Source organism: Uloborus diversus, chromosome 9 (genome assembly GCF_026930045.1).
Source record: "Uloborus diversus isolate 005 chromosome 9, Udiv.v.3.1, whole genome shotgun sequence".
Classification (NCBI taxonomy): Eukaryota; Metazoa; Arthropoda; class Arachnida; order Araneae; family Uloboridae; genus Uloborus; species Uloborus diversus.
The window spans coordinates 123,048,645-123,071,668 of record NC_072739.1 but is presented as its reverse complement, the minus strand read 5'-3'; the positions used below and the strand labels follow the sequence as shown (position 1 = coordinate 123,071,668).

The 23,024-nt window shown below is 31.4% G+C and overlaps 1 protein-coding gene and 1 non-coding gene across 2 annotated transcripts; one reads left to right on the top strand and one right to left on the bottom strand.

Moving 5' to 3' along the window:
• Window positions 1-391: 391 nt before the first annotated feature.
• On the bottom strand, window positions 392-476 carry LOC129230780 (small nucleolar RNA snR60/Z15/Z230/Z193/J17). Its single transcript, XR_008581182.1, has one exon. It is a non-coding gene; the product is annotated as a small nucleolar RNA snR60/Z15/Z230/Z193/J17 (small nucleolar RNA).
• Window positions 477-9,027: 8,551 nt separating this feature from the next.
• Window positions 9,028-22,893, top strand: LOC129229318 (flavin reductase (NADPH)-like). Its single transcript, XM_054863603.1, has 6 exons — window positions 9,028-9,219; window positions 14,904-15,062; window positions 15,175-15,264; window positions 17,835-17,966; window positions 18,759-18,902; window positions 22,674-22,893. Exons 1-6 carry the CDS (start codon window positions 9,138-9,140, stop codon window positions 22,676-22,678), a joined length of 612 nt encoding a protein of 203 aa, XP_054719578.1. The 5' UTR covers window positions 9,028-9,137; the 3' UTR covers window positions 22,679-22,893.
• The last annotated feature ends 131 nt before the right edge of the window (window positions 22,894-23,024 follow it).

Genomic DNA, 23,024 nt, shown 5'->3' with positions numbered 1-23,024 from the left:
TTGTAAAGTAAATATTTACAACAGAGATAAAATTTCTTTGTGACCATGCCAAGTTTCAATAAATTTCAAGACTGTGGATGCTAAGCAACAATTTTTTGATTCACTTTTTTATTTTTTCTAAAATAAATTCAAGAAAAATTTTTTTGAAATGATATAGTAAAAAACTACCCAACATTGTAATACTTGCAGGATGCAAAAAGATTGGAATCGCAAACTAGGCATGCAATTTTTGTGCAGCACGTATTTCACATCATTGGCATGACTCCAAAACATACAGCAGATATGGCGGAGTATGAAGATTCACGGGGGGGGGGGGGGGATAGAATAGAAAAATAAGAAATCAGAGACTGAAAATTTAGGTGACCAGATCTACAGCCTATATTGTTAAACTGCAATTTTTCAGATAGGAGCGAAAGACTTGAATAGTTCTTCAGCACGGAATATCAGCTGAACTATAATATCATCACTAAAATTACAGATCACTAGGGTAAAGTGTAGTATAGTCAGTAAAAAAGTAAATTGCTAAATAAACCCCGTGAAACTTTTAACTCATGCAATGTTGTTGTTAGTTTTACTTTTTTCCACCTCTAAAAATATTTGAATAGTTTGATAACATCCAGTGATGGACTTTTAGGACAAAAGTGGATTCAGTTTCTAACTTTTGAGGAGGTTAGAAAATATACTGAAGGGGGGAGGGGTGTGTGGAGACGATGAATAAGAGGGTCAGGAATTGAGTTTTTAAAATATAACCATCCAAAACCGCAATTTGGACAATATTCGGTTCCGGGGGGGGGGGGGGGGCACTTCTGAAGGGAAGCAAATTTGCCATACTTCAGTTAGATTCCATTGAAAATCAATAGAAAAACATAAAACCAATTTGTAATAAATTCCCAAATATAAATTTACCTCTTTGCACAATAAACTATTCACTCTTGAAATTTACAACACAGAAGATAACATTTTATGTTGCTCAGTAAATATAAATCATCAGTACGGATCGATCAGTTGAAGAAATTCATCCAATATATTCATCACGGCAACAAAAAAGTTATGCTCGTCAGTACGATCAGAAGCTAAGTAATTCTGTTCTGAGTAATATGACGAGTAAATGAAAAAAGATTACTACGTTCGAATCAAGAAAAATTCATACGACCGAGACTCATCATTGCAGTTCATTAAGCTATAAAGTCAAGCAATCAGACAACGATAATCATTCATTTGCAATCAGCAGACCGTCGTTTGTTTTCATCATGCTTAAATAACGAGATACGTGAATAATCTGATACAAATGTACGCCGTCGGCATAATACAAGTTAGAAGAAAACATTACAGTAGGATTGGTTTCAACATTTCTAAACAAATTTAATACGCATAGCAGAAATAAACCACAAAAACTCATCTATTTTCATTACTTGCCAGATTAATTGGTCAAACATGATAATCAAGAGATAACACCAGAAGATTACTTAAGATTGAAAAAACATCAACGGATGAGAATGATCACTTTTCAAGCATGCATGGAAAGAGCATGTTGCGAAAAAAAAAACCATATTTTTAAACAACATGGTATATAAAGAAGGAAAAATCTACGAAAAATAAATTGAAACAAAAAATACAAACTATAATGCACAACCACAAATAAAACTCAGCTTTGAGACCCTCGACAAAACAACACTGAAAAATATACGTTCGGTTAGAGACCGAAAGATTCTGAGAGCGTCAGGGTGAAATAGTGCAATATCTTCGCTTTTCTGTATGATTTTCTTATCGTTTATGCTGCCATCTAGTGGATAAATGTACGAGTATCGATAAAAAATTATTATGAAAATAAAGGTTGCAAAGTCCTATTAATGGAGGTTCTCCTTCTTTCTTTTTTTTAGTATTCATTTGTCCTTTATAATTAGCAAAAGTATAAATATTCGAATAATTAAAATGGCTAATAATTTTGTTTACGGTGGAAAAAAAATGAAAAAATACTTTTTCATTTACGTGCATGATTATTTAAATTAGATAGTGCAATCTTATAAAGGAAAGAGAAGAAGTATGCATTATTTTTGGTTACTATTGGTATAAATGGGTGAATAAATAAATTTTCAAATTCAGTAATATTTTAACATGATAAAATTCAAATTGCCTGCAATTGTTAGTAATAGTAAAAATATTCAAATAGACAAGAATAAGGTAGCATTATTAAAGGTTTTTTTCATTTGTGTTATTCTGAATAAGTACATTGCGCATTCACATGAAATAGACTTAATATATTTAACAGCTACGATTCATGAAAACAGTAATTTAAAGTTGGACGGAAAAATTACAAACATTGAACGTTCTTGGGAATTATGGTACTTGTTACATTTGGAGGATGTTAAATTAATCCTCTTAACAAAAAAGTTCATGTAACCTCAACTGATGAAAGTATTCAGTCAATTTCGCAAAAAAGAATTTTAGAAATGGAAAAAAAAGCATTAAAATAGAATTATTTTCTTTCTATTCATTTACTTTTTACAATTAGCATTCATATGAATTAATGCCAGGTGGAAAATAACTATTTACAATAGAATAAAAGTTATTAAACTAGTTTGTTGATAATTATATTTTTAAAAAATGAAAATGGTACTGAAAAATATCTGTTAATTAAAAGTGAACAACGAAAAATTTTGAATGAAAAAAAAAATAAATAAAAATAAAATTAATTTGAATTTTGACCTTTTAAATTCAAATTATGTTTTTCGCAATCGCGAGTGTGTGTGTGTGTATGTAGGCGTGTGTGTGTATGTGTATGTGGGGGGGTATGTGTATGTGTGTGTAAGCATGTATGTATGTGTAGGTATCTGTAATGTATGTGCACGTGTCTGTATATGCGTGTGTGTATGTGTTTGAGTGTGTGTAGGTGTATGTATGTGTGTGTTGTGTGTATATGTTTGTGTGTGTGTACGTGCGTGTATGCATGCGTGTAAGTGTAGGATATTGACGCAACCTGGAGACGGTTTTCGCTAGAGGAGCAGCATCGTGAGGCGGTCGGTCGACGGTGGTGCTGCAGAGGGTGCTGGTGGGAAAATAAAATCATAGGAACGCCAAAAAACAGTCAAATGAAAGCAATAAGCAATCGTGATTGCTCAAAAAATAAAAAAATAAAAATAAAAAAAAAAACAATTCAAATTCGTTTACAACAAATTTAATGATGATCATATCAGTTAAAAATATGAGTATCAGTTTTACATCAACTACAGAAAAAGCCCTCAAATATTTTACTCTGCAAGACTCTCATATGTTAAACACATTTCCTATGTTAAGATTCCATATGAAAATAGTTTTATTGTAATAATGATAAAGGTTAGAAATGACTACTTAACATCAGGGAATGTGATTTTTTAATTTTTTTAGTCAAAAAATTCGAATTTTTTTTTTATTCATTTTTTTTTTTTTTGATTCATTTTTTTTTTTTTTTTTTTTTTTTTTTTTTTTTTTTTTTTTTTAAGAAACCTTTGTAGATACCAATTATCATTATTAATCTTTCAGTACAAGTTCAGAGGCATAGCTAACTTTTATCATAAAATGTTTGTACATTGTGCATAGCAATCTAGCAATTTTTCCCCCAGTCCCTTCTCTCCCTTTTTTCACGCAGTTTTCAAACAGAATTTTTTCTTTTTATTTAAAGAAAACTCACACATGATGATAGAAGTTTTACAATGAACAATTAGAAATCCTTGCGTACAAATTTCGTCACCACTAGGTTTCAACTCCAGCTGGTCCACCCCCCCCCCCCCTCCCCTTTCCCCAGCTACTACCACCAATCATTCAACTATACTTCTAGGAAACATTGGTACTGCTATATTTCCTAGAATTATAACTTTTATACTTTTTTCAAGATAAATTCTTAAAATTTGACAATTTTCTATGTTTATCAGCTCAGAGTCGACTGAAGTTCTAAAATAAAATCAATTGGGGGTGAATAAGGCAATTGTTAATTAATTAATAAATTAATACTTAAAATGATTGAATAAGTAAGCGAATTGAACTATGTCACTTTGCCCAGCATGCACTTGACTAATTTAAGAAAACGTTTAAAAAAATGTTCTTGACTGACAACAAAATATTAAAATATGAGCAACATTTTTTTAAATCCTAATTGTTATCATTTTTTAATACTCAATGTGTTCATAATTTGGAGCCATACACGCTTTCAATTTTGTTAATACTGATTGTTAACTGCTTGACAATCTTACTTAATGTTAAGCAGTGTTCGTTGATTTAAATCAGCTTGATTTAAGTTATGATTAAAATCATGATTTAAATTAAGTAATTTAGAAAAAAAAAAAAAAAAAAAACCGTTGATTTGAATCAAGAAATTTTTTTTAACAAAATCATTCATTAAAATCAGTTGATTTAATTTTTATTAATTAAATTTGAATTTTTAGAATGTATTGCTCTCAATGTAACTGCACTGTATTATACAATATTAACTTCAACTTGCTAAACTACATAGATTACTCTTGCAATATTGCTTTTATTCCAAAATTACAATTTGGCAAAAAGTATATATAAAAAATTGCATTTTTTCTTATAACACCATGACTTTAATTAAAGTAATTAAGTAAACTTATTAAGTGAAGTAATTGTTTAACACATTATTTTTACACTAAAAATGTACAAAATGATGGAAACCTTATCATTTAGCCAGGGGTGCCCACCAAGGGAGGGGAAGGGGCCATGCCGCAGACTGATCCAGTGAAATTTTTAGGGGGGTTGTTTTTAGGAGTATTTTTCTCAATTTTGGGGAGCTCTTGATCAGGGGGGGGGACTTCGTGACATTTAGGGGGTGTGTGCTCTTTCCCTTTAGGATGAGGGGCACCCCTGATTAAGCAAAGCGTAAAACAAAATCGCATCTTGTCTAAACGTTATAACGTTTTTATGAATCTTCAGAATTTATTGAATATTTAGAGAACTAATGCTAATTTTAAGAGTAAGCTGAAAGGTTCATCAGTTCAGACTGCTTTATAACCAAGTTTTAACTATAGCCTTATTCATCCCAATTAAATCTATTTCAGAACTTTTGTCGACTCTAAGCTGATAAACATGGAAAACTGCCAAATTTTAAGATTTTTTTCTTCTAAAAGGTATGAAACATATAATAATAGGAAATAGTGGTACCACTGTTCCCTAGAAGTATAATTGCAGGATAGGTGGTAGTAGCTGGGGGAAGGGGGAGGGACAGAGCAGCTAGAGTGGTTGATAATCGAAATTTGTTCTGAAGGATTTCTAATTGTCATTGTGAAACTTCTATCATCATGTGTGACAGTTCTCAGATTAAAAAAAAGAAAAAATTTTTCTTGAAAACTGCTTGAAAAAAGGGGAGAAGAGACTGGGGGAAAATTGTAGATTACTATGCACAATGTACATGTACAGACATTTTATGATAAAAATTTATTGTGGACTATGCCTCTGGGCTTGCACCAAAAGATCAAAATTAAAATTCTATGAACCTTTTTTTTTAATTTTAAACGCTAAATTTATTTTGAATCATACATTATTTGTGTTAAAACTAGTCTACTTATACCTATTATTCAAACATAGCTACTGCCATGAAATGAAAATAGTTAAAAAGTTGCTGTTTCATGTATTGTGTGGGAAATATATTATGTTTTTAAATGTAAAGTATGGTTGGTTGGGGTAAGTGGGATCCCTTTTGAGAATGGTTCGTTTTTGAAACCTTATGCATAAAGTTTTGAAGCAAAAAATTTTAAACTTATTGTCTTATTTTATCTTACATATTATAAATAAACAAAAATTCTTCATTATTTTCTAAAATAATGCTTTAAATATTCTTAACGATTATATTTTTTAAAAAATCGGATGGGGCACCCACTTACCCCATGGTAAGGGCAGGGCCGGTTCTAGTAATTCTGTCGCCCTAGGAGATATTGACTAGTGCCGCACCCCAATCACCCCCATATTGAATAATAATAATCATAATATAAAATAATAACATGGGTTTTGCATATCCAAGCTGTGGTACACACTTTAAGTTGTCTTTTTCATTAATAAAGTAGTGCGTCTTATATCACTGAAACGGATGTTAATATTTTCAAAAGACTTTTAAACCACGCAATTTGCCGCCCCTAAAACTAAATTGAATTTTTAGTTATATTCCGAACTATGCTTTGCATGTCCAAGCACTGATACACACTCTAAATTATTTGTACTTTTAGCTTTAAAGCAGTGAATCTTATGGCGCTGAAACAGATTTTCATACTTCGAAATTTGCCGCCCCTAAAATCTGCCACACTAGGCGGCCGCCTACCCCAGGAGCCGGGCGTGAGTAAGGGGTAAGTGGGTCACCCCCTTTAATTTAAATTTAAATAAAGCATATCTAAAAATGCGGTAATGCGGTCTTACATGATAAAGTATGTACATTTTTAGTGTGAATCTTTTTTTTTTTTTTTTTGAATGCATCCATTTATATAAGATATTTACTGTCTTTTAAATCTGTATCACGGAAAATTTTAAAACGAGAAACAAAGCAATTTCATTTGTGAATTCTATTGAAAGTCTATAGGGACATACATTTTACTTTTACAAATAAAGGTGTGTTTATGAACGGAATACAGTTAATTAAGATCAATTTGAGTAAATTTGCCAAAACTATAGGTTAAAAACAAAATTGGAAACACTAAGTGACTGCGTCTTTGTAAAGTTGGCTAAGAAAAAAAAAGAACCATCATCGTTTCATCCTCAGTAATTATCCCAACATTATCTGCACAATGCCAATAAAAAGTGTCACTATTTCTATTCACACTTTTTTTTAAATTTGTATCATCAACTTCCAACATTAGATCTACTTAAATCGAAATGATTTTTTGTCACGTCCGTTTCAGAAATACATAATCACTAGCTTTAGCAGATTTTAGCTCAACTATCAATTCCTATACTAACTCGTCATAGTTGTCTTGCATTTCGCCAATACAAATACTTAATCAGAGTTGCTCTTTATTTTGAAAATCCCATTATTATAGGGGGGCCCAATTACCCCATTGTGAGGGTGTAGGTATAATACCCACTTACTTAGTAGATGGGTATAATACCCACTTACCACGTATAGCAAAAATGTACGGGGTAAGTGGGACCCCTCCTCTTAAACACTTATTAATAATATTTTATTCAAAAATTCTTGTTGCTGTATGAACTTTAAGTTATACTATAGGTGAAAAATTAATTATCATATAAAAAATAATAAAAACTAACCTGGAAACACTTTGAAAAATGTTGCTTGAACTCGCAAAAAAAAAAAAAAAAAAAAAAAATCTGAATTTTTTTTGACTAAGTGCTATGACTTAGAAAAATTTCACGAATCCCAAATATGTGTTAAACCAATTACTGTGATGAAATTTAACATGATCTGTGCAAAAGAGTTTGAAAGAGTTGAAGACAGTTTGAAGAGTTGTTTATCCCTATTTCAGTTTTAGGGGGGTGACCCACTACCCCCAACCAACCCTAATATACGAATGTTTCAAGGTTTAAAAAAATCTGAATGAAAAAATCCGAGTTTTTTGATTCAAAAAGAAAATTAAAAAATGTTAAATGATGTCACGTAGTCATTTCTAATAACCTTTATCATTATTACAATAAAACTATTTTCATATAGAATTTTAACGTTTAAAATGTGTTTCACATATGAGCGTCTTGCAGCCCTAAAATGTTTGATTGCTTTTTTTTTTGTATTTGGTGTAAAACTGAAACTCATATTTTTAACTGATATGTTCATCATATTAAATTTGTTGTAAACGAATTTGATTTTTTTTTTTCAATTAAAAATTTTCGTTGCTCACTTATAATTAACTGACATTTTTTCAGCACCTTTTTCACTTTTTAAAGATATGATTATCAACAAACTAGTTTAATAACTTTTATTCTATTGTACATAGTTATTTTTCACCTGGCATTAATTAATAATGAATACTAATTGTAAAAAGTAAATGAATAGGAAGAAAATAATTCCATCAAAAAATTTTTTTATTCATTTCCAAAATATTTTTTACCGAAGTTTATTGAGTACTTTCATCAGTTGAGGTTGCATTATTTTTTTTGTTCAGAGGATTAATTTTACATCCTCCAAATGCAATAATGCCAATTCCCAAGAACGTCCAATGTTTGTCGTAGTCCAATTTTAAATTATTCTTTTTATGAATCGTAGCTCTTACATATCCTACGTCTATTTCATGCAAATTCGCAATGTATTTATTCAGAATAACCCAAACGAAAAAACGTTTAATAATGCTACTTTATTCCTGTCTCTTTGAATAATTTTATTATTACTAACAATTATAGGCAATTTGAATTTTATCATGTTTATATATTACTAAATTTGAAAATTTATTTATTCACCCATTTACACCAAGTGTAACCAAAAATAATACATTCTTATTCTCTTTTCTTTATAAGATTGCACTAAAGTAAATAATTATGTATGTAAATGAAAAAGTCTATTTTTCATTTTTTTCCACCATAAACGCTAAATGTAACCTTTTTAATTCTTCAAATATTTATATTTTGGCTAATTATGAAGAATAAATGAATACGGGAAAAAAAGAAGAAGACAACCTTCATTAAGAGGGCTTTGCAACCTTATTTTATAATTAATATTGATTAATAGTCATACATCTGTTCGCTAGATGGCAGCATGAACGATAAGAAAATCAAGTAGAAAAGCGAAGATATTGCACTATTTCACCCTGACGCTTTCAGAATCTTTCGGTCCCTAACCGAACGTAAAAATACGTATGGAAATGCATAACTCCATAACGCGGAGTCAGTATGGAGTTGAGTAGAGTCCGACTGGTGCTGGGTCAGTCAAATAGTTAAACGAATCGAATTATCAGAAAACCCAATTTTGTACTCAAAGATTTGTATTTTAAAAAAAAGACGTAAATAAGTAAATAGTATTACGATTTTTTTTTCTCTTTTTGTGGGCAGAAGTGTGTAAAAAAAAAAGATATTGTAACTGTAACTTTGTAGTGCAATTTCGTCATTATTGTCATTGTCATGCAATTGCATGAAATAAACGAAGTACGTTGTTTACTTGAATCTGAAGCCAGAGATCACTTTGTTATATAGCTTATATGATTTAAAAAAAAAATAAAATGCCTGACATAAAAAAAGTTCTGATTTTTGGAGCTTCCGGCAGCACCGGCTTAGCTACCACTAAAGCTGCACTGAATGCTGGTAATGGGTGTTTTATTTTAATCATAGTGTCAATTACAATTGATTTTAAATGCTTTTATCTTTTGAAACGTTTTGACAAAGTGATGAGTTAACAGTGATAGTTTTTAACTTTCAAATTTTGAAAATGTCTCTTTGATTTCGTTCACAATGGAATGAGAAAAATATTTCCATTTTGAATGGATTGCTTCAGAGTTTTTTTAATGGTACCTTGAATAGCTATTTAAATTTTAAAATGTTTTCGCTTTTACGGTCAGTTTATTGAATTTGGAGAGCTAAAAAGAACAATAAACTTGCAAATTAACGCTCAATACTTCAAATGGTTCTAAGATAGCATTAATTTCTCTATAACTTATCACTAAGAGCTTCTATTTCAAAGCCTTGGTTAGAAAAATCATATTTAAAACAGGATTAGTTCAAAAATTCATGACTATGTAAAATTAAGCTGTGAAAAAACTCAGTAATGAGTAATTCTTAGTAAGTTGATCATCTTCTTGACCAGTGGCGGATACAGCCAGCAGGCAACCGGGCATTTGCCCTGTGGGCTGGTCATGCTTTGGGCCGATCGACTAACAGCGAAGTCTTTAGGCCCTGTCTACTAACAACAAAATGTAAATTTTACATGCATGTGTTTAGAATAACGCAAAACACAGCCTCGGCTCTTCTTTACGCATGAGCTAAAGCTTGTGGGTGGAGGGAGGGAGGGTCGTCACCAAGAGGTGGAGGGTGGGACATTTCTGAAATGGCGCTGCCCAGGGCCTGATTACCACACAGGTTGACTAGGCCTAGACCTGGGGTCCCATTTTCGTAAGGGGCCCCACATTTTTTAAAGAATTATACATAGCATTGCGACAATATGAAAAATACATGTATTTTTTAAAAAATGAAAGATTATGACTTATTAATTGGAAAAAAACCTTCTTGAAAGGGGAATTTTTAATCATTCTGCCAGTAACGAATTTACTTGGTCACAATTATGAGGGAGCCCAAAGGGGATTCCTTAATGCACATAAGTGATTTATACATAGTTTTGTGATTAGACAAAGAGGCTTCCAAAAATGCATTTGTGCTTTAAAAATGTAAATCAAACACTGCATAGTCTTCAGGGGGCCTCCAAATTAATGTGGGCCTAGGGCCTCGCTTTTAGTTAGTCGGGCCCTGTTAGTCAGGTCATGTTGACTCAGTTGGAGAATAGGGGCCCGGCTCGGAATTGAACTTGTGCAGAAGGTAAAATAACCTAATGGTGAAAGATGTAGAAGGGAGCTTGTGAAAAAATTGACCTATGTCATTTTTTCCTGGATCCACTTTTGCTTTCGGCGACCCTGTTTATAACAATTGGAATAAAAGTGACAAAATATTTTTTTCCGTAAAATTGTTTTAAAAAATCCAATCCTAAAATACCATTGAGGAACATGAAAGACTCTACATTATAAAGATTTTCAAATCAAAGGCCAAAGGCTTCCAAAATGTGAGTTTCGAACATTTTTGACGAAACATAAAGTATTCTGTATGCTATACAAACTCACAGTTTCAGGCCCCCTCAGTTTAAAAAGAAAATAAGTTGATAAAAACCAATGTCGAAAGAATTCAGGTGGTCCCCAGAACCTCCCCTCCCTAATTACATCGAAGTTCATGTAAAATTCAAATTTTTGGGTTTCTTTTTTGAATAACTTCATAAGAGGACAGCCGAATCAACTCCCGCCATAACATGGAATTCCAGTTTCAAAAATTTGCTGGATGAAAGTACTCTAACCTCTCCCATTTTTTTTAACAATCCCAAACATAATCTAAAACTGTGTTTTTAAATTAACAGTATCGAAAATTTTCTGGGGAAGTACCCCCATCCCCTCCTCTCTCTCGGCATCATCAATGAAGAACGTTTTAAATCTTGTTTTAAGTGCTTCAATTTCGAAAATATTCTGGGGTGAGCCTCCTGAAAACTCCTTTTCCTAACATCACTGAAGGTCAGCAAAAATTTCTTTTTTGGATCTTAACTTTTGAGTAACTGTTGGTGCCCTAGTCTTTACCAAAAAAGGTTTTTAAGACTTCATTGATGTCTTAAAAGCCTTTGACACATGATTCATGACATATTTGAACATTTTCTGGTGGATGGCCTCGGAATCTATCTCGACTTAAAATCACCAAAGATCTTCTAAAACTGTGTTTTCAGAGCTTATATTTTTTTAAAAATTTCAGATGACAGCCCATAGAACCGCTCTTCATACCATATACTTGAAGATAATTTAAAATTCTGTTTTTGGGTTTCCACTTCCGAAAAATTGCAGAAGGAGAAACCCTGAACCTGCGCTCCCCTAACATCACCAAATATTGTCTGCAATTGATTTTTTAAGCCTACAATTTCGAAAATTTTCAGTGGGGAGAGGCCCCCCAAACCCCCTTATTCAGACTCAATGTTAATCTTTGCATTACGTTTATATTGCTAATACTTTAATGACTCCCATAAGCCAGAAAGCTAAGTACACTCTCTCTCTCTTTGTATTGATACATGTGATTTGAAAAAGAAATTGGGGGCTGCCAAACTGGTACCCGACTCCTTCCACCAGGATTTTGACCTCGCATTGAGTCTGGTGGTTGCCAGTGTATGGCAGTATAAAAAAGGGAATGTTTATGACAAAGCCCAGTAATGTATGTTTGTGTCGAGGGACCCATCAAGTTCTAAGCCGGCCCTAGTCTTTCACCCATGAACATTGCTAGATCAGTTTCATATAACAGGGCAATTAAGCTACTTGTTATGACAGAAGAAAAGGACATACTAGCCAAGCAGTTTTATCATTACGGAAATATTCAATCAAGTTCCGGGCATTATAAAAATACTTAAATGGACAATTACAATCACAATTTCCATCCAAAATAAGGTTTAGCTAATACTGTATCAATTTGTTCACCATTAAAGTACAGAAGTGTTCCTATCTATTAAATTTTGTTTAAATGAAAAATATTTAGTTGTTAATAATAATTTCCTCATATTTAAGTGATATCCCAATCGTTAGGTAAAGTTTAATATCTATAAGAGCTATGGGGCCGCTGCATCTCCTAATGCCAGGGCCGATTTTATCAACCAATCCGCCACTGTTCTTGGCCTCACAATTCCATTTCTGATTTCATTAACCCGAGAGAGATCGGGCACCAAACAGTGACGAAAGCGATCGTGAGGGGTAACTCTATCACCCCAATCAGCTTTATCTAAAATTTTCTATGAATCATCATTTTCTATCTTTTTATAATCTTTAAGTTGGCGTTTGCAGGCCATTATTCAGATCACAAAGCAATATGAATACAAAAAGAGAACTAGGGAATGAAAAACTACGCTGCTTAAAATGAAAAATTTAGAAGCAGTTACAGTCACATGGGCAGAGTAAGGTACCCCATTCCCATTTGAATTCCTAGAAATAATTGCTTCAAGCGCAGAAAGAAAATAAAAGTAAAAATAGCACTTCGCCTACCTAGGGGACTGTCAGATAGGAGGATACTGAAAGGTTGATATATACTACAGAAAAATATTTACCCTGCAACACAGGTGTTTGGATTAGATTGGGGTGATTGTGTGCCCCGCTCGATCACTCTGAAGTTAAAATTTGGCATGGAGAAGGCATATGACAAGAAAAGTAATTTCAGATTTTTATTTTGAAAATTGTTCAAGATATAAACCTGTAAAAAAAAAATAAGCGAAAAAATGAAAAGTGTATACTTTCAAAGAATGTAACATTTTTCTTTATTGTAGTAGAGAATAAAAGTTCATAACCCATGGTAAAGCTAAGGAATATAGCATTCTATTGATATATCATGCAGCTTTCTAATCACAAATTTAATTTTCAAGGTTATTTCATCATGATTTTTGTCCTTGAATATCTCAAAAAAAAAAAAAAAAAACCTATTGCTTTAATACTTATTTTCCACTGTACCAAAAATAAGGTTGGTACCCCAATGGCTGAGCACTGCAAACAACAGGAATGTTTGCATACTTTCTGTAGCTGTTTTACACTATTTCTGTTACAGCATTAATATTTTCAATTTTTGTGCATTATGTTCATTAAATAAGGGGAGGTGGGGCACGTGGGTCTGCTTTTTTACTTATCATTTCTTATCTCATCAAGAAATTTAATGATTAGTTCGATTTTCTGCAATAAGTTTCACTAAAAAAACACTTCTCAACCCCACAGATTTTTTTGGAAGTGTTGAATTGATAAACTTTTTTTATACTAATTTTTTAATGGAACTTCATAAAGTTGACCAACGTGCCCCACAGGTGGGGTACGTTGATACGCCTGATGCGGCACGTTGGACCGCATAACTCAAACAACATTTGTTATAATTTTAGTGATAAATACTATTAAACTTTGTAACTACCTTATTCTCTGCTATGTGTAAAGTGAAAAATATTAAGTTTAAAAATCATTATAACATATTAAATTGATTTTTTGATAAATCATCTTTATTTAAAAACAGCAATCAGCATTCACCACTAGTACACAATTGTGTTTTAAAAAAATCATAGAATAATATTATTATAATCAAGTCTTAAGAGCAAAAAAAAGTTTTTAAATTATGTGTTGTAAGTTGGTTGGGTCCAACGTGCCCCACAAAGAGTAGACCAACCAACCCCCCCTTCTTGGTCTGAAAAAGTAGTGTCATATTTTTTTTTGTTTTTGACAAAAAAATGAAAAAATTGCCAATTATATTGAACTAAAAGAACTTATATTCAGTAAGTTACCGCCCTAACGTAAAAGAACTTACTTTAACAAAGGAGTTCAATTTTCCCCCCACAATCTTGATGAAATCCATTAAAAAAGAATAAAGTAATAGTTAGCTGAAAATTACTCAGGACTACTGAAATAACACTTTCTGGAATAAAATTTTTTCAATATAACTGTCCTATGTGATTTCACTATAGGATTTGTAGGACTATAGGTGCTATTTTTTGGTTATGAATTAAAATGAAAAATATTAACAGTAATAAAAAGTACAGTTAAAATAATTGAGACCGGTGCAACTTACCCCACCTCCCCCTACACATATTTTGACACATCGTCAGAGTTTTTGATTGCAAGCTAGTATGTGATAGTAATTTTATTTGATAAACAAAATTCCTTCAATGAAAAGAATGTGTAAAGAGTTTTTGAAGATTTGATTTTCCTTTTTGAGATGATGCAGTCAATTATTGTAAGGAGCTTTTCTAATGGGCATCCTTCCAATAACTTTTTTTTTCCATAAAATAATTCTGAGAGTTATTTAAGATTTTTACCAAATTTTTGAGTATTTTTGGTAGGTAATTTCAGTTATTGGTTGCTAAAATATTCCTGTTATTATACACAAATATATTCATGATTATACATCGAATAATATTTAATTTTCTGTCCTAAAATGCCAAAATATTATGTTCACATATAAATGTGGTTAGCGTACCATTTGTTTAAAAATATTATGGAGATGTTTCTATTTTTGTATATATCATTACAATATGTTCCCTTAAAAACTAATCCGACAGAACTTTTTAAAATTAATTATTTGTTGGTTTTTCAACATTCATAAAATGAAATAACTCTTTTATTCTATTAATAAGCAATTCAATAATGTAATTGTGTCTATAATTTTTAAACAACGAAATTATCTGAAATTACTTATTCCAATGTGTAGTCCACATTTTTTTAAACGTTTTTCAAACTTAGGTTATGAGGTGACAGCTTTTGTTCGAGACAAGTCAAAATTGGAAGATGTTGTACCCAATAATGTTGTACAAGGTGATGTACTCAACAAAGACGGTGTTTTAAGTGCTGTTGCTAATCAAGATGCTGTCATAGTTGTACTGGGAACAAGGAACGATTTAAGTATACCTGTTTATATTTTTTAAACATTATTTGGTATCTTTTGTTGCTGGTTTTTATTGTATTTTGTGCATGCTTTGTGACTTGGATAAAACATATAAACTTAAATTTCTAGGCCCTACTACTGTCATGTCAGATGGTGTAAAGAATATTTTGGAAGCTATGAAAGTTCATGGTGTGAAAAGAATTTCATGCTGTATTTCATGTAAGTATTTTTTTCTTTTAAATTGTTATAGAGAGAAAAAAGACTATTGCCAATCATCACAAGGATCTGTTCAAAATAAAATTAATTTAATTTGTATGATTTTAATTTTATAATCTTGTTGGATTAAAATGCTTGAATTTTTTTAAAAAATGGACCTCAAGGGTTAAGAGACGTTTAACAAGTTTAATTTGTTAAAAAAAATATATACAGTGGCTCCCAAAAGTGTTCGTACACCTACGACTTTCAATGAAATAGGGCCCTATCCATTGGTTAGAATTAATATTTCGGAATAGGTATTTAATTATAAGATCTATGATCAATTTTCAACAAAACAACATAAATTTTTAAAAAAAAATATTACAACTTAATTTTTAAAAAATCAAAAGCCAAAAAGTGCCGGGAATTTTATCTCACAAAAGTCTTTGTACACTTTAAAAAATGTCTATATATTATTGAACAATCTAACTTTTTATTAAGTTATTATTTAGTAGAATAAAATGCAGTATCAATGCCTCCTTTTAAACGTCTGGGAATAGATTTCATTCTTTTTTCTTTCTTTTTTTTGCGTAATTTCTGAGTAAGTGTTCAACCACACTTTGAATCTTATTGTTACTAGCACTGTTTTCGTTTCAAAGCCGTATTTTTGTAATCTAGCCTCCAGATACCTCTAAATATGTTACATTGAGTTACAATCTGGAGATTGAAGGGGTATTTTCTAAACTTTACAACCATTTTTGGGGCACTAGACGCAAACGTTGAAAACCGTGTGCTTCTTATCGTTGTCTGGATAAAAAACAAAGTTGCTTCCAATAACCAAATTTTTGGCTAATAGTTTAAAATTGGTTTTTAAAATATTTAAATGAACAGCATGATTCATTATTTCAGCAAAAAATTCCAAACTACCAAGTCCTGGTGCTGATATGCACCCTCACACAAGAATGCTTTCACCGTCCTGATTAACTAGTTCAACTAAGTTCTTAAGATTAAGTTCTTAATTATTTTATTTTATTTACAATTGTGCAAAACTTTAACCAAAAATGTTGAATTCATTTTTATCTGTAAGTAAGACGTAATTTCAAAACGTTTTGAGCATTTTTATCATTGATTTTGTGACGAAAAGCGTAAGCTTTCTGTTTTTCACAATTCCAAGAAAACTTCTGCGGAAAGAGGTCCCATTTAATCCAGCTAATCAGAGAACTTGGCGAACAATTTTAGGTGAAAATTAAATGTAAAAAGTTTCATTTAACACAGCAGAAACTTGTAAAATACAGCACTCAAATGTGTCTTTTTCCTAAATTTTTTAACTAAATCTCCGATCAGGCGTTATCAACTTTGCCGGTTGACCTTTTCTTACATAGTTTTCGGTCCGATTCTTTTCTTTAAAGCATTTTATCAAGCACTTCAATATAGAATGGAATAAATTAACTAATTTAGAGACATTTCAAACCAATTTACCACTACTGTGAGGGAAAAATTCAAATTTCGAATGGTGTTTGTGGTTTTTTTTTACGAATACCAGCCATTTTAAAGTAATAAGCACATTATTAAGGAATAAATAAACAAAAAATTAAAGCCAAATGACATTTAAGGGTCAACACAATGCAAAAATTGTAAAAAAACGACATATGATAATTTTAATCATGAATTTATTCGAAAATATTTGAGTTTACGATGACTTTTGTGGCATATGATTTCTCTGTCTCTTCGCTTTTTGACCCATTTCAAGAAGAAGATCCGTCAATATTTTTAAAAGAATACAGGGTTTCATTTAGAATGACATAGCAATGATGTGAAAAAAAATTGGACTTCATATTCGTATTCAGTTTCGCGTTATTTTGGTTTTGCTAAAAAATTTCAAAGTGTATGAACACTTTTGGGAGCCACTGTATACATCCCTCTCTTTCTTTTTGAATTATATTTTGTAACGATCTTTGAAGTAGCAGTTTTCTAATTAAAAATGTGATGCGAAATTACATTTTTTGAAGTTTCCCTCAGAGTTAGAATCAATAAGTTGATCAATGTTTGTTGCAAATCATCTCTTCACTAGGATAATCATGATTAGTATCTGAGGTTATAAAATTGTGGTACATTGAAATTAAAGCCATCAAAATGAGTAAAATCCTTAATTTATTGTTGTTTGCGAAAATCTGTTCCGCTAATTTGGATTAGTAAACTTGTTTGTCAAGTTGAAGAAATAGTTAAGACAAATTCAGGCTCTTTCTTTTTTTCCGTGCATGAAAAAAAAAGTAAAGAAAGGTTTTAAAAAAAGTTAGAGATGAAGTTTTTCAGGAAATTGGTTTTTATAAGCATTTTGTCTTTAAAAAAAAAATTAATAATTTTGAAAAATTACTTCAAAAAATTCCATAACTAAATCTTTTTCAGTTCATAATTTAGCGGTATGTTAATCTTAAAAACTTCTCTCTTGTAGAATAGTTGTTAAGTTCAATCAAAATTTGCTGCTTGCAGTTGTCAATAATCTAGCATTCTCTGCATATACTATTGGATCAGTATGTTGTTTTTGAAACTGCCTAGTTTATTTTTAAAATTTTACTGCTTTATTATTTTTATAGCATTCTTGTTTTGGCCACGTGAAAAAGTACCAAAGCCATATGTTCCTCTCACTGAAGATCATGAACGAATGTTGGATGCTTTGAAAGCAAGTGATCGGGAATGGGTAGCTGTGCTACCTCCACACATTTCAGGTATAGTGCAAGATGTTTTTGTAGAATTGTAAATTTTTAATCAGAGTGGAGCTATTTCTTTGTATTTTTTCATATATAAATAAATTGCAAATGGTTTCAAGTCTTCACCTTTGCCCGGCTCTAGCATTGTCTTTCGGAGAAAAATAAAGTGCCAAGTCTTGCTCAGGCACAAAGCTCAATGAGTAAAAAAAAATTCTAACACTCGTAGGCAGCTTGTATGGTCGAGGGGAACAACTGCCCAATTACTTCTAAAAGTAAAGTAGCTTTACTAATCCACTTTTATGTTCAAAAATAACAATCAATCAAAAAGTGATAGTGTTGATGTGTAGTGATAGTGTTTACATTCACTTGATTAAAGAAAGAATAATTGACTTAATAAGTTGTCGTTTTTTCTCATGTTATTATTTCATTAAAGTTAAAATGGAACTGAATTGAAAGACGGGAGTCTATCGTGGCCATCCGTCCCAATTTTTGAGGATTGTCCCAAATTATGGTAGACAAATCTTTGTTAGGCAAAAGAAAAAAAAAGTCAGAGCTTAGATTGCTTAGCTAGCATTAGTTTAAGAGGCAGATTTTTCCTTGGTGGTTTGAAACCAATTTAAAGTATATTTGCACTACTTTTACAATAGAAAACCAAATATTTCTGGGAATGGCATTCCTCTCAAATACAGCTCTAGATTATATGCATTAGTTGCCTTTCTTTTGACATAATCAGCTCTTTTTGAAATGCAATTTGTGTTTAGTCAAATCTTAAAGTACATTTAGTAATAAGTTACATTTTTATATCATCAGATGAGCCAGCAAAAGGAAACTATGTTATGAAAAATGAGGAAGCCGTTGGGAGGATGATATCCAAGTATGACCTTGCTGATATCTTAGTGAAGTGCCTGACTGCTGAAGAGCACATCGGCCATTATGTAGGAATCGGTTACCCAGGTGCGGCCTCTTCTGATCTTCGCACATGTGTCCCAGAGAAATGATTTCATTACTGCATGAACCTGTTACGTGAAAATCAATTTCAGGTATTTCTGGTAAAAACGCCACATCGAAGTAATCGCTGCATCCCCAGAAAAAATGTGTTACAAAAGAAAAAAGTAATTAAATGCTCAAAAATGCTGCATTGCTGTAAATGCTGTGATTTAAAAGATGATTAACTCAACCATGGTGCATCAGGGGACTAAATGCACATTAAAAAAGAAACATTGAAAGCAAGCCCGTCATTTTGAGTTTTTCCAGAGCAGTGCAAAGGGTGTTTAATGAATCAATGCAAATTTTACTGGAAAAGAACAAAAGCCATGCTCACTTATATGTGAAATGATAATTTTTTTTATGTCAGGGGGGGGGGTGCAATTGACCACATGAACACCCTAAATATTGAGCCTGTTTAAAAAAGAAGCATAAATAGAATTCACTGTGCACACTCATGTATGGTTTGATCCCTCTTTTTTAAAGCAAAAATTTGGAAAAAAAAAAAAAAAAACTGGCAACCCGCATTTTAATCAGCCCTCAAATTTTTAGAAAAAGCTAGAATGTTTTTTATCCCTTTTCTTAAAAATAAACTAAAAATAAATGTGAAAAAAATAAAAAATTTCTAAATATGGTTATAATCCAGGACATGCAATATTCATATTTCTGTATGAGAAAAAATCATTTTTGCAATCTCTATTTTTGTAGAGGTCTTGTTTTTGCAAACACTATTTCTGTTAACTGTTGTTTCTATTTTAAACTAACACAAATAAAACACAGGGTTTTCATTTTTTGCTTCGTTACAACACTTTTTTTCGTTAGAATAAACTCAAATGTACTCACAATCAACTGTATGTAAAATTCGCAATTAAGGAATTTGACATTTCCTGCATTGTTTGAAGTGTACCTTTTACTGTAATTAAAGCTCTTAATTAACATCACAATGCAAAATTATATGCGTCAGTATTTATTTCTTTATTGTGTAGTTAAAAGAGCTAGACTAAATTCACAGTGATGACATAATCACGAGCACTGCATCAACGGAAAGGCCATACTTCCGAAAATTAAACTTTTGAACAATTAAATACAGTGGCGTTTCTTCCAGAAATGACTTTATTATTTTGACTTTTGCATTTATATATATATATATCAAAGTTAATATTTTTATGTATGTTTTTATGTTACAAAATGTTTTAAAGTTATACATATGCATATATACAGTGAAACGTGGATAACTCAACCAAACACAACATTTGGAACGATACCAGGTGGGGATGGGGGATGCAAAGAGAATATATATCCAGTGTATTTTTTTTGAAATGGCGAAAATCATGCTTACTTACATGTAAATACATTAGAGACTCAGAGAGTCTTTGACCGACTAATATTGAACTTGCGGCTTTTTGATCACAAGCCCAGTATCAAACTGATCTGGCTATCAGAATGTCCACCCACTCAGAAGTTCTAAATAATAGTGTTTAAACTTCTTAAATTTTGACTCAGCAGGAAGAATCAATTTCAAAAGCAGTTTATTAGTTTAAGATTGGAAACGCTGCTTTTCTTTGTCACAAGTAGATAGTTATTCATTACACATTAATGGCTAGGCATTATAAGTTTCTGAAACTACTATATCCTTACCTTTATCAAATCTGACGCGACTGATAGGATGCTTTTTTACATATTTATTTGTTCTCATAGTTTTCTGTGTGAATAATTGTTATAACAGGGGTACCCCCCCCCCCAAGAGCAAGGGCACACTCCCATAAATGTTGCAAAATCCTTCCCCCCAAAAGTAAGAGCCCCTCAAAAAGTTAAAAATACCTCTCAAAACACTCCCCCCTCTAAAAATTTTAATGCTGCAATCTGTGCCATGACCCCCCTTCCTTCTCTTAGGTGAGCGCCCCTGGTTATAATGATTACTTTTACTGTTTGAAATGAAAATATTTTACATAAATTTTTAATGCCCCTGCCCTTTCAAGTGCTTTAGATTAAATTCGTAATTTTTAAAAGCAATGAATGTTTGAAAAATAGTTGCAAAACCTAAGATTAAAATCATACTTGCATGCTTTATACATGTATAAAGAGAAAGTCGAAATCATCCTGTTTATAACAGCATATCCAGGATTTAACAACACCGGATTTAAAAATTTTCTCAATTTAGTGATACATTTCACTGGTCCAGATTTGTCTGCAGTGAATGTCTACGCTCCTCAATTTAACGATATCCTTGATTTAACAATAACTTTTTCCAGTTTAAAAAAGGTACTTTAAAGGTTTCCGTTAAAAAGGGTACTTATATAGTAAACTCTTGATTTTCCATGGTTGGATTTTTTTTGACCTTTCACACTTAAAAAAAAGAAAACGACAATTAACTGAAAGTAGGTAAATGTTCATATTCCAACTTAATTTCTGCAAAATCTATTTTAGACATTCCCTATTTCTTCCTTCCTTCTCCCTTTCAATGACATCAAACCTTTAAAGTTCACCAAAATCTGACATGTTGAAATCTGAATTTTTGATGGTAACTACAAACTGCTTCAGATCTATACTGTTTACTGACTTTTAGATCTACCTTGCTTTCTAAAATCTACACTACTTGCTAAAGTCTACACTACTTATGCGCGCACAAACAAGTGACCAGACTAATCTTGAACAAATTCTCCTTCTCTCCCATGGCTTTTCGGTGTAACCTAGTTTGATCTGTTGCAGTTCATTTGTTTGCAGGCTTTACTCACGTATGTTTGTAATCCGTTTGCAATAATAAGCAATCCTTTTTCAGGTTTTATGTGAATTTTTTACATATGCTCTTATTGTTTAAGCTTCAGTTTAAATGTATGTTAGTGTTATTGATCTTTTAAAGCCATTGCATATACTAGCAATAATTTTTAATGCTGCACCTATTTTCGTTTTATCACATTTTATGTACAGTACAATTTTTGTTTTTTTGCAGAAGATAATTTTTATCTCCTTTTTCCTCATTTTAAACCTTATTCAGGTTATCCATGATTTTCGTTATACGGTACCAGTGCTACCCAATTCCCTGAATAATCAAAAGTGTACTGTAATTACAAATCAATGAATCTCAATTTGAGGAAAGTAATTTAGTTTTGTCAAACTGGTGAAAGGAGCTTAATTTTGTCATTAGATGTGGTTATTTACAAGTTCCAAATGTTCTGATTTTGAAATTTTGGAATCTTATTATTGAAATGTTTAATTTTTTGCTATATTTATAGTCCAATTGCTTTTCTCCCCTATTGTATATGAACTGCTATTTTTTTGGTCATGTGTAGCTTTCATTTGTGCTATTCTCTGATGCATGTATCATTTTTCGTCTGGCATGACTCAGTATTGTCTCATTGTTTTTGGTCTTGTAAACAGATTTCTCTTTTAATTTAAATTGCTAAATGTAATGTTTAAGCTTTTGTTATGCATTAACCCTGGTTATGTAAATCAAATTTGCTATTTCTTCAATAATTGAACGACTTTGAATACTGAATTACCAAGCTTGTCTTGTTGCCTTGTTACTTGTTGCTTAACTGTTTTGTTACTAGTCTAATTGCCTATCATAAGTCTACCCTTTGGTAATGTGTACTGAAAAAAGAAGTATTTATTTTCTAATAGAAAATCGTGTTTTTAAGATTTTTTTTTCAATAGGAAAAACAATGTTTTATGCAAATGAGTTGAATTTTTAAGCTTTTCATATGCAGTCATTCGAATCTCTAACAATGACCATCTTTTTAGGATAAAAATATTCTTTTGAACTGTATGAAAAACCAAAGAAGAAACTGAAATTAAAATGGAATCAAAGCAAAGGTTTAAATATTTACATGAAATGTAATATTTTTATACTAAATTTATAGTGTATTTTACATCTGTGCAAATATATGTACATGTTTGAATTAAATATCTAAGTGCATTAAAATGCTATGCACTTGAAATTTTAATAAATACCAAAACCATTTCTTATAGAGGTTCATGAATTATTTTGGTGTTCTGTTTTACTTGAAATAAGTTTATATTTAGTAGAAAGTGTTTTTTGAGTTTGCTAATTAAAAAAATTATGGAAAGAGTTCATATTCATCTTAACTTGAT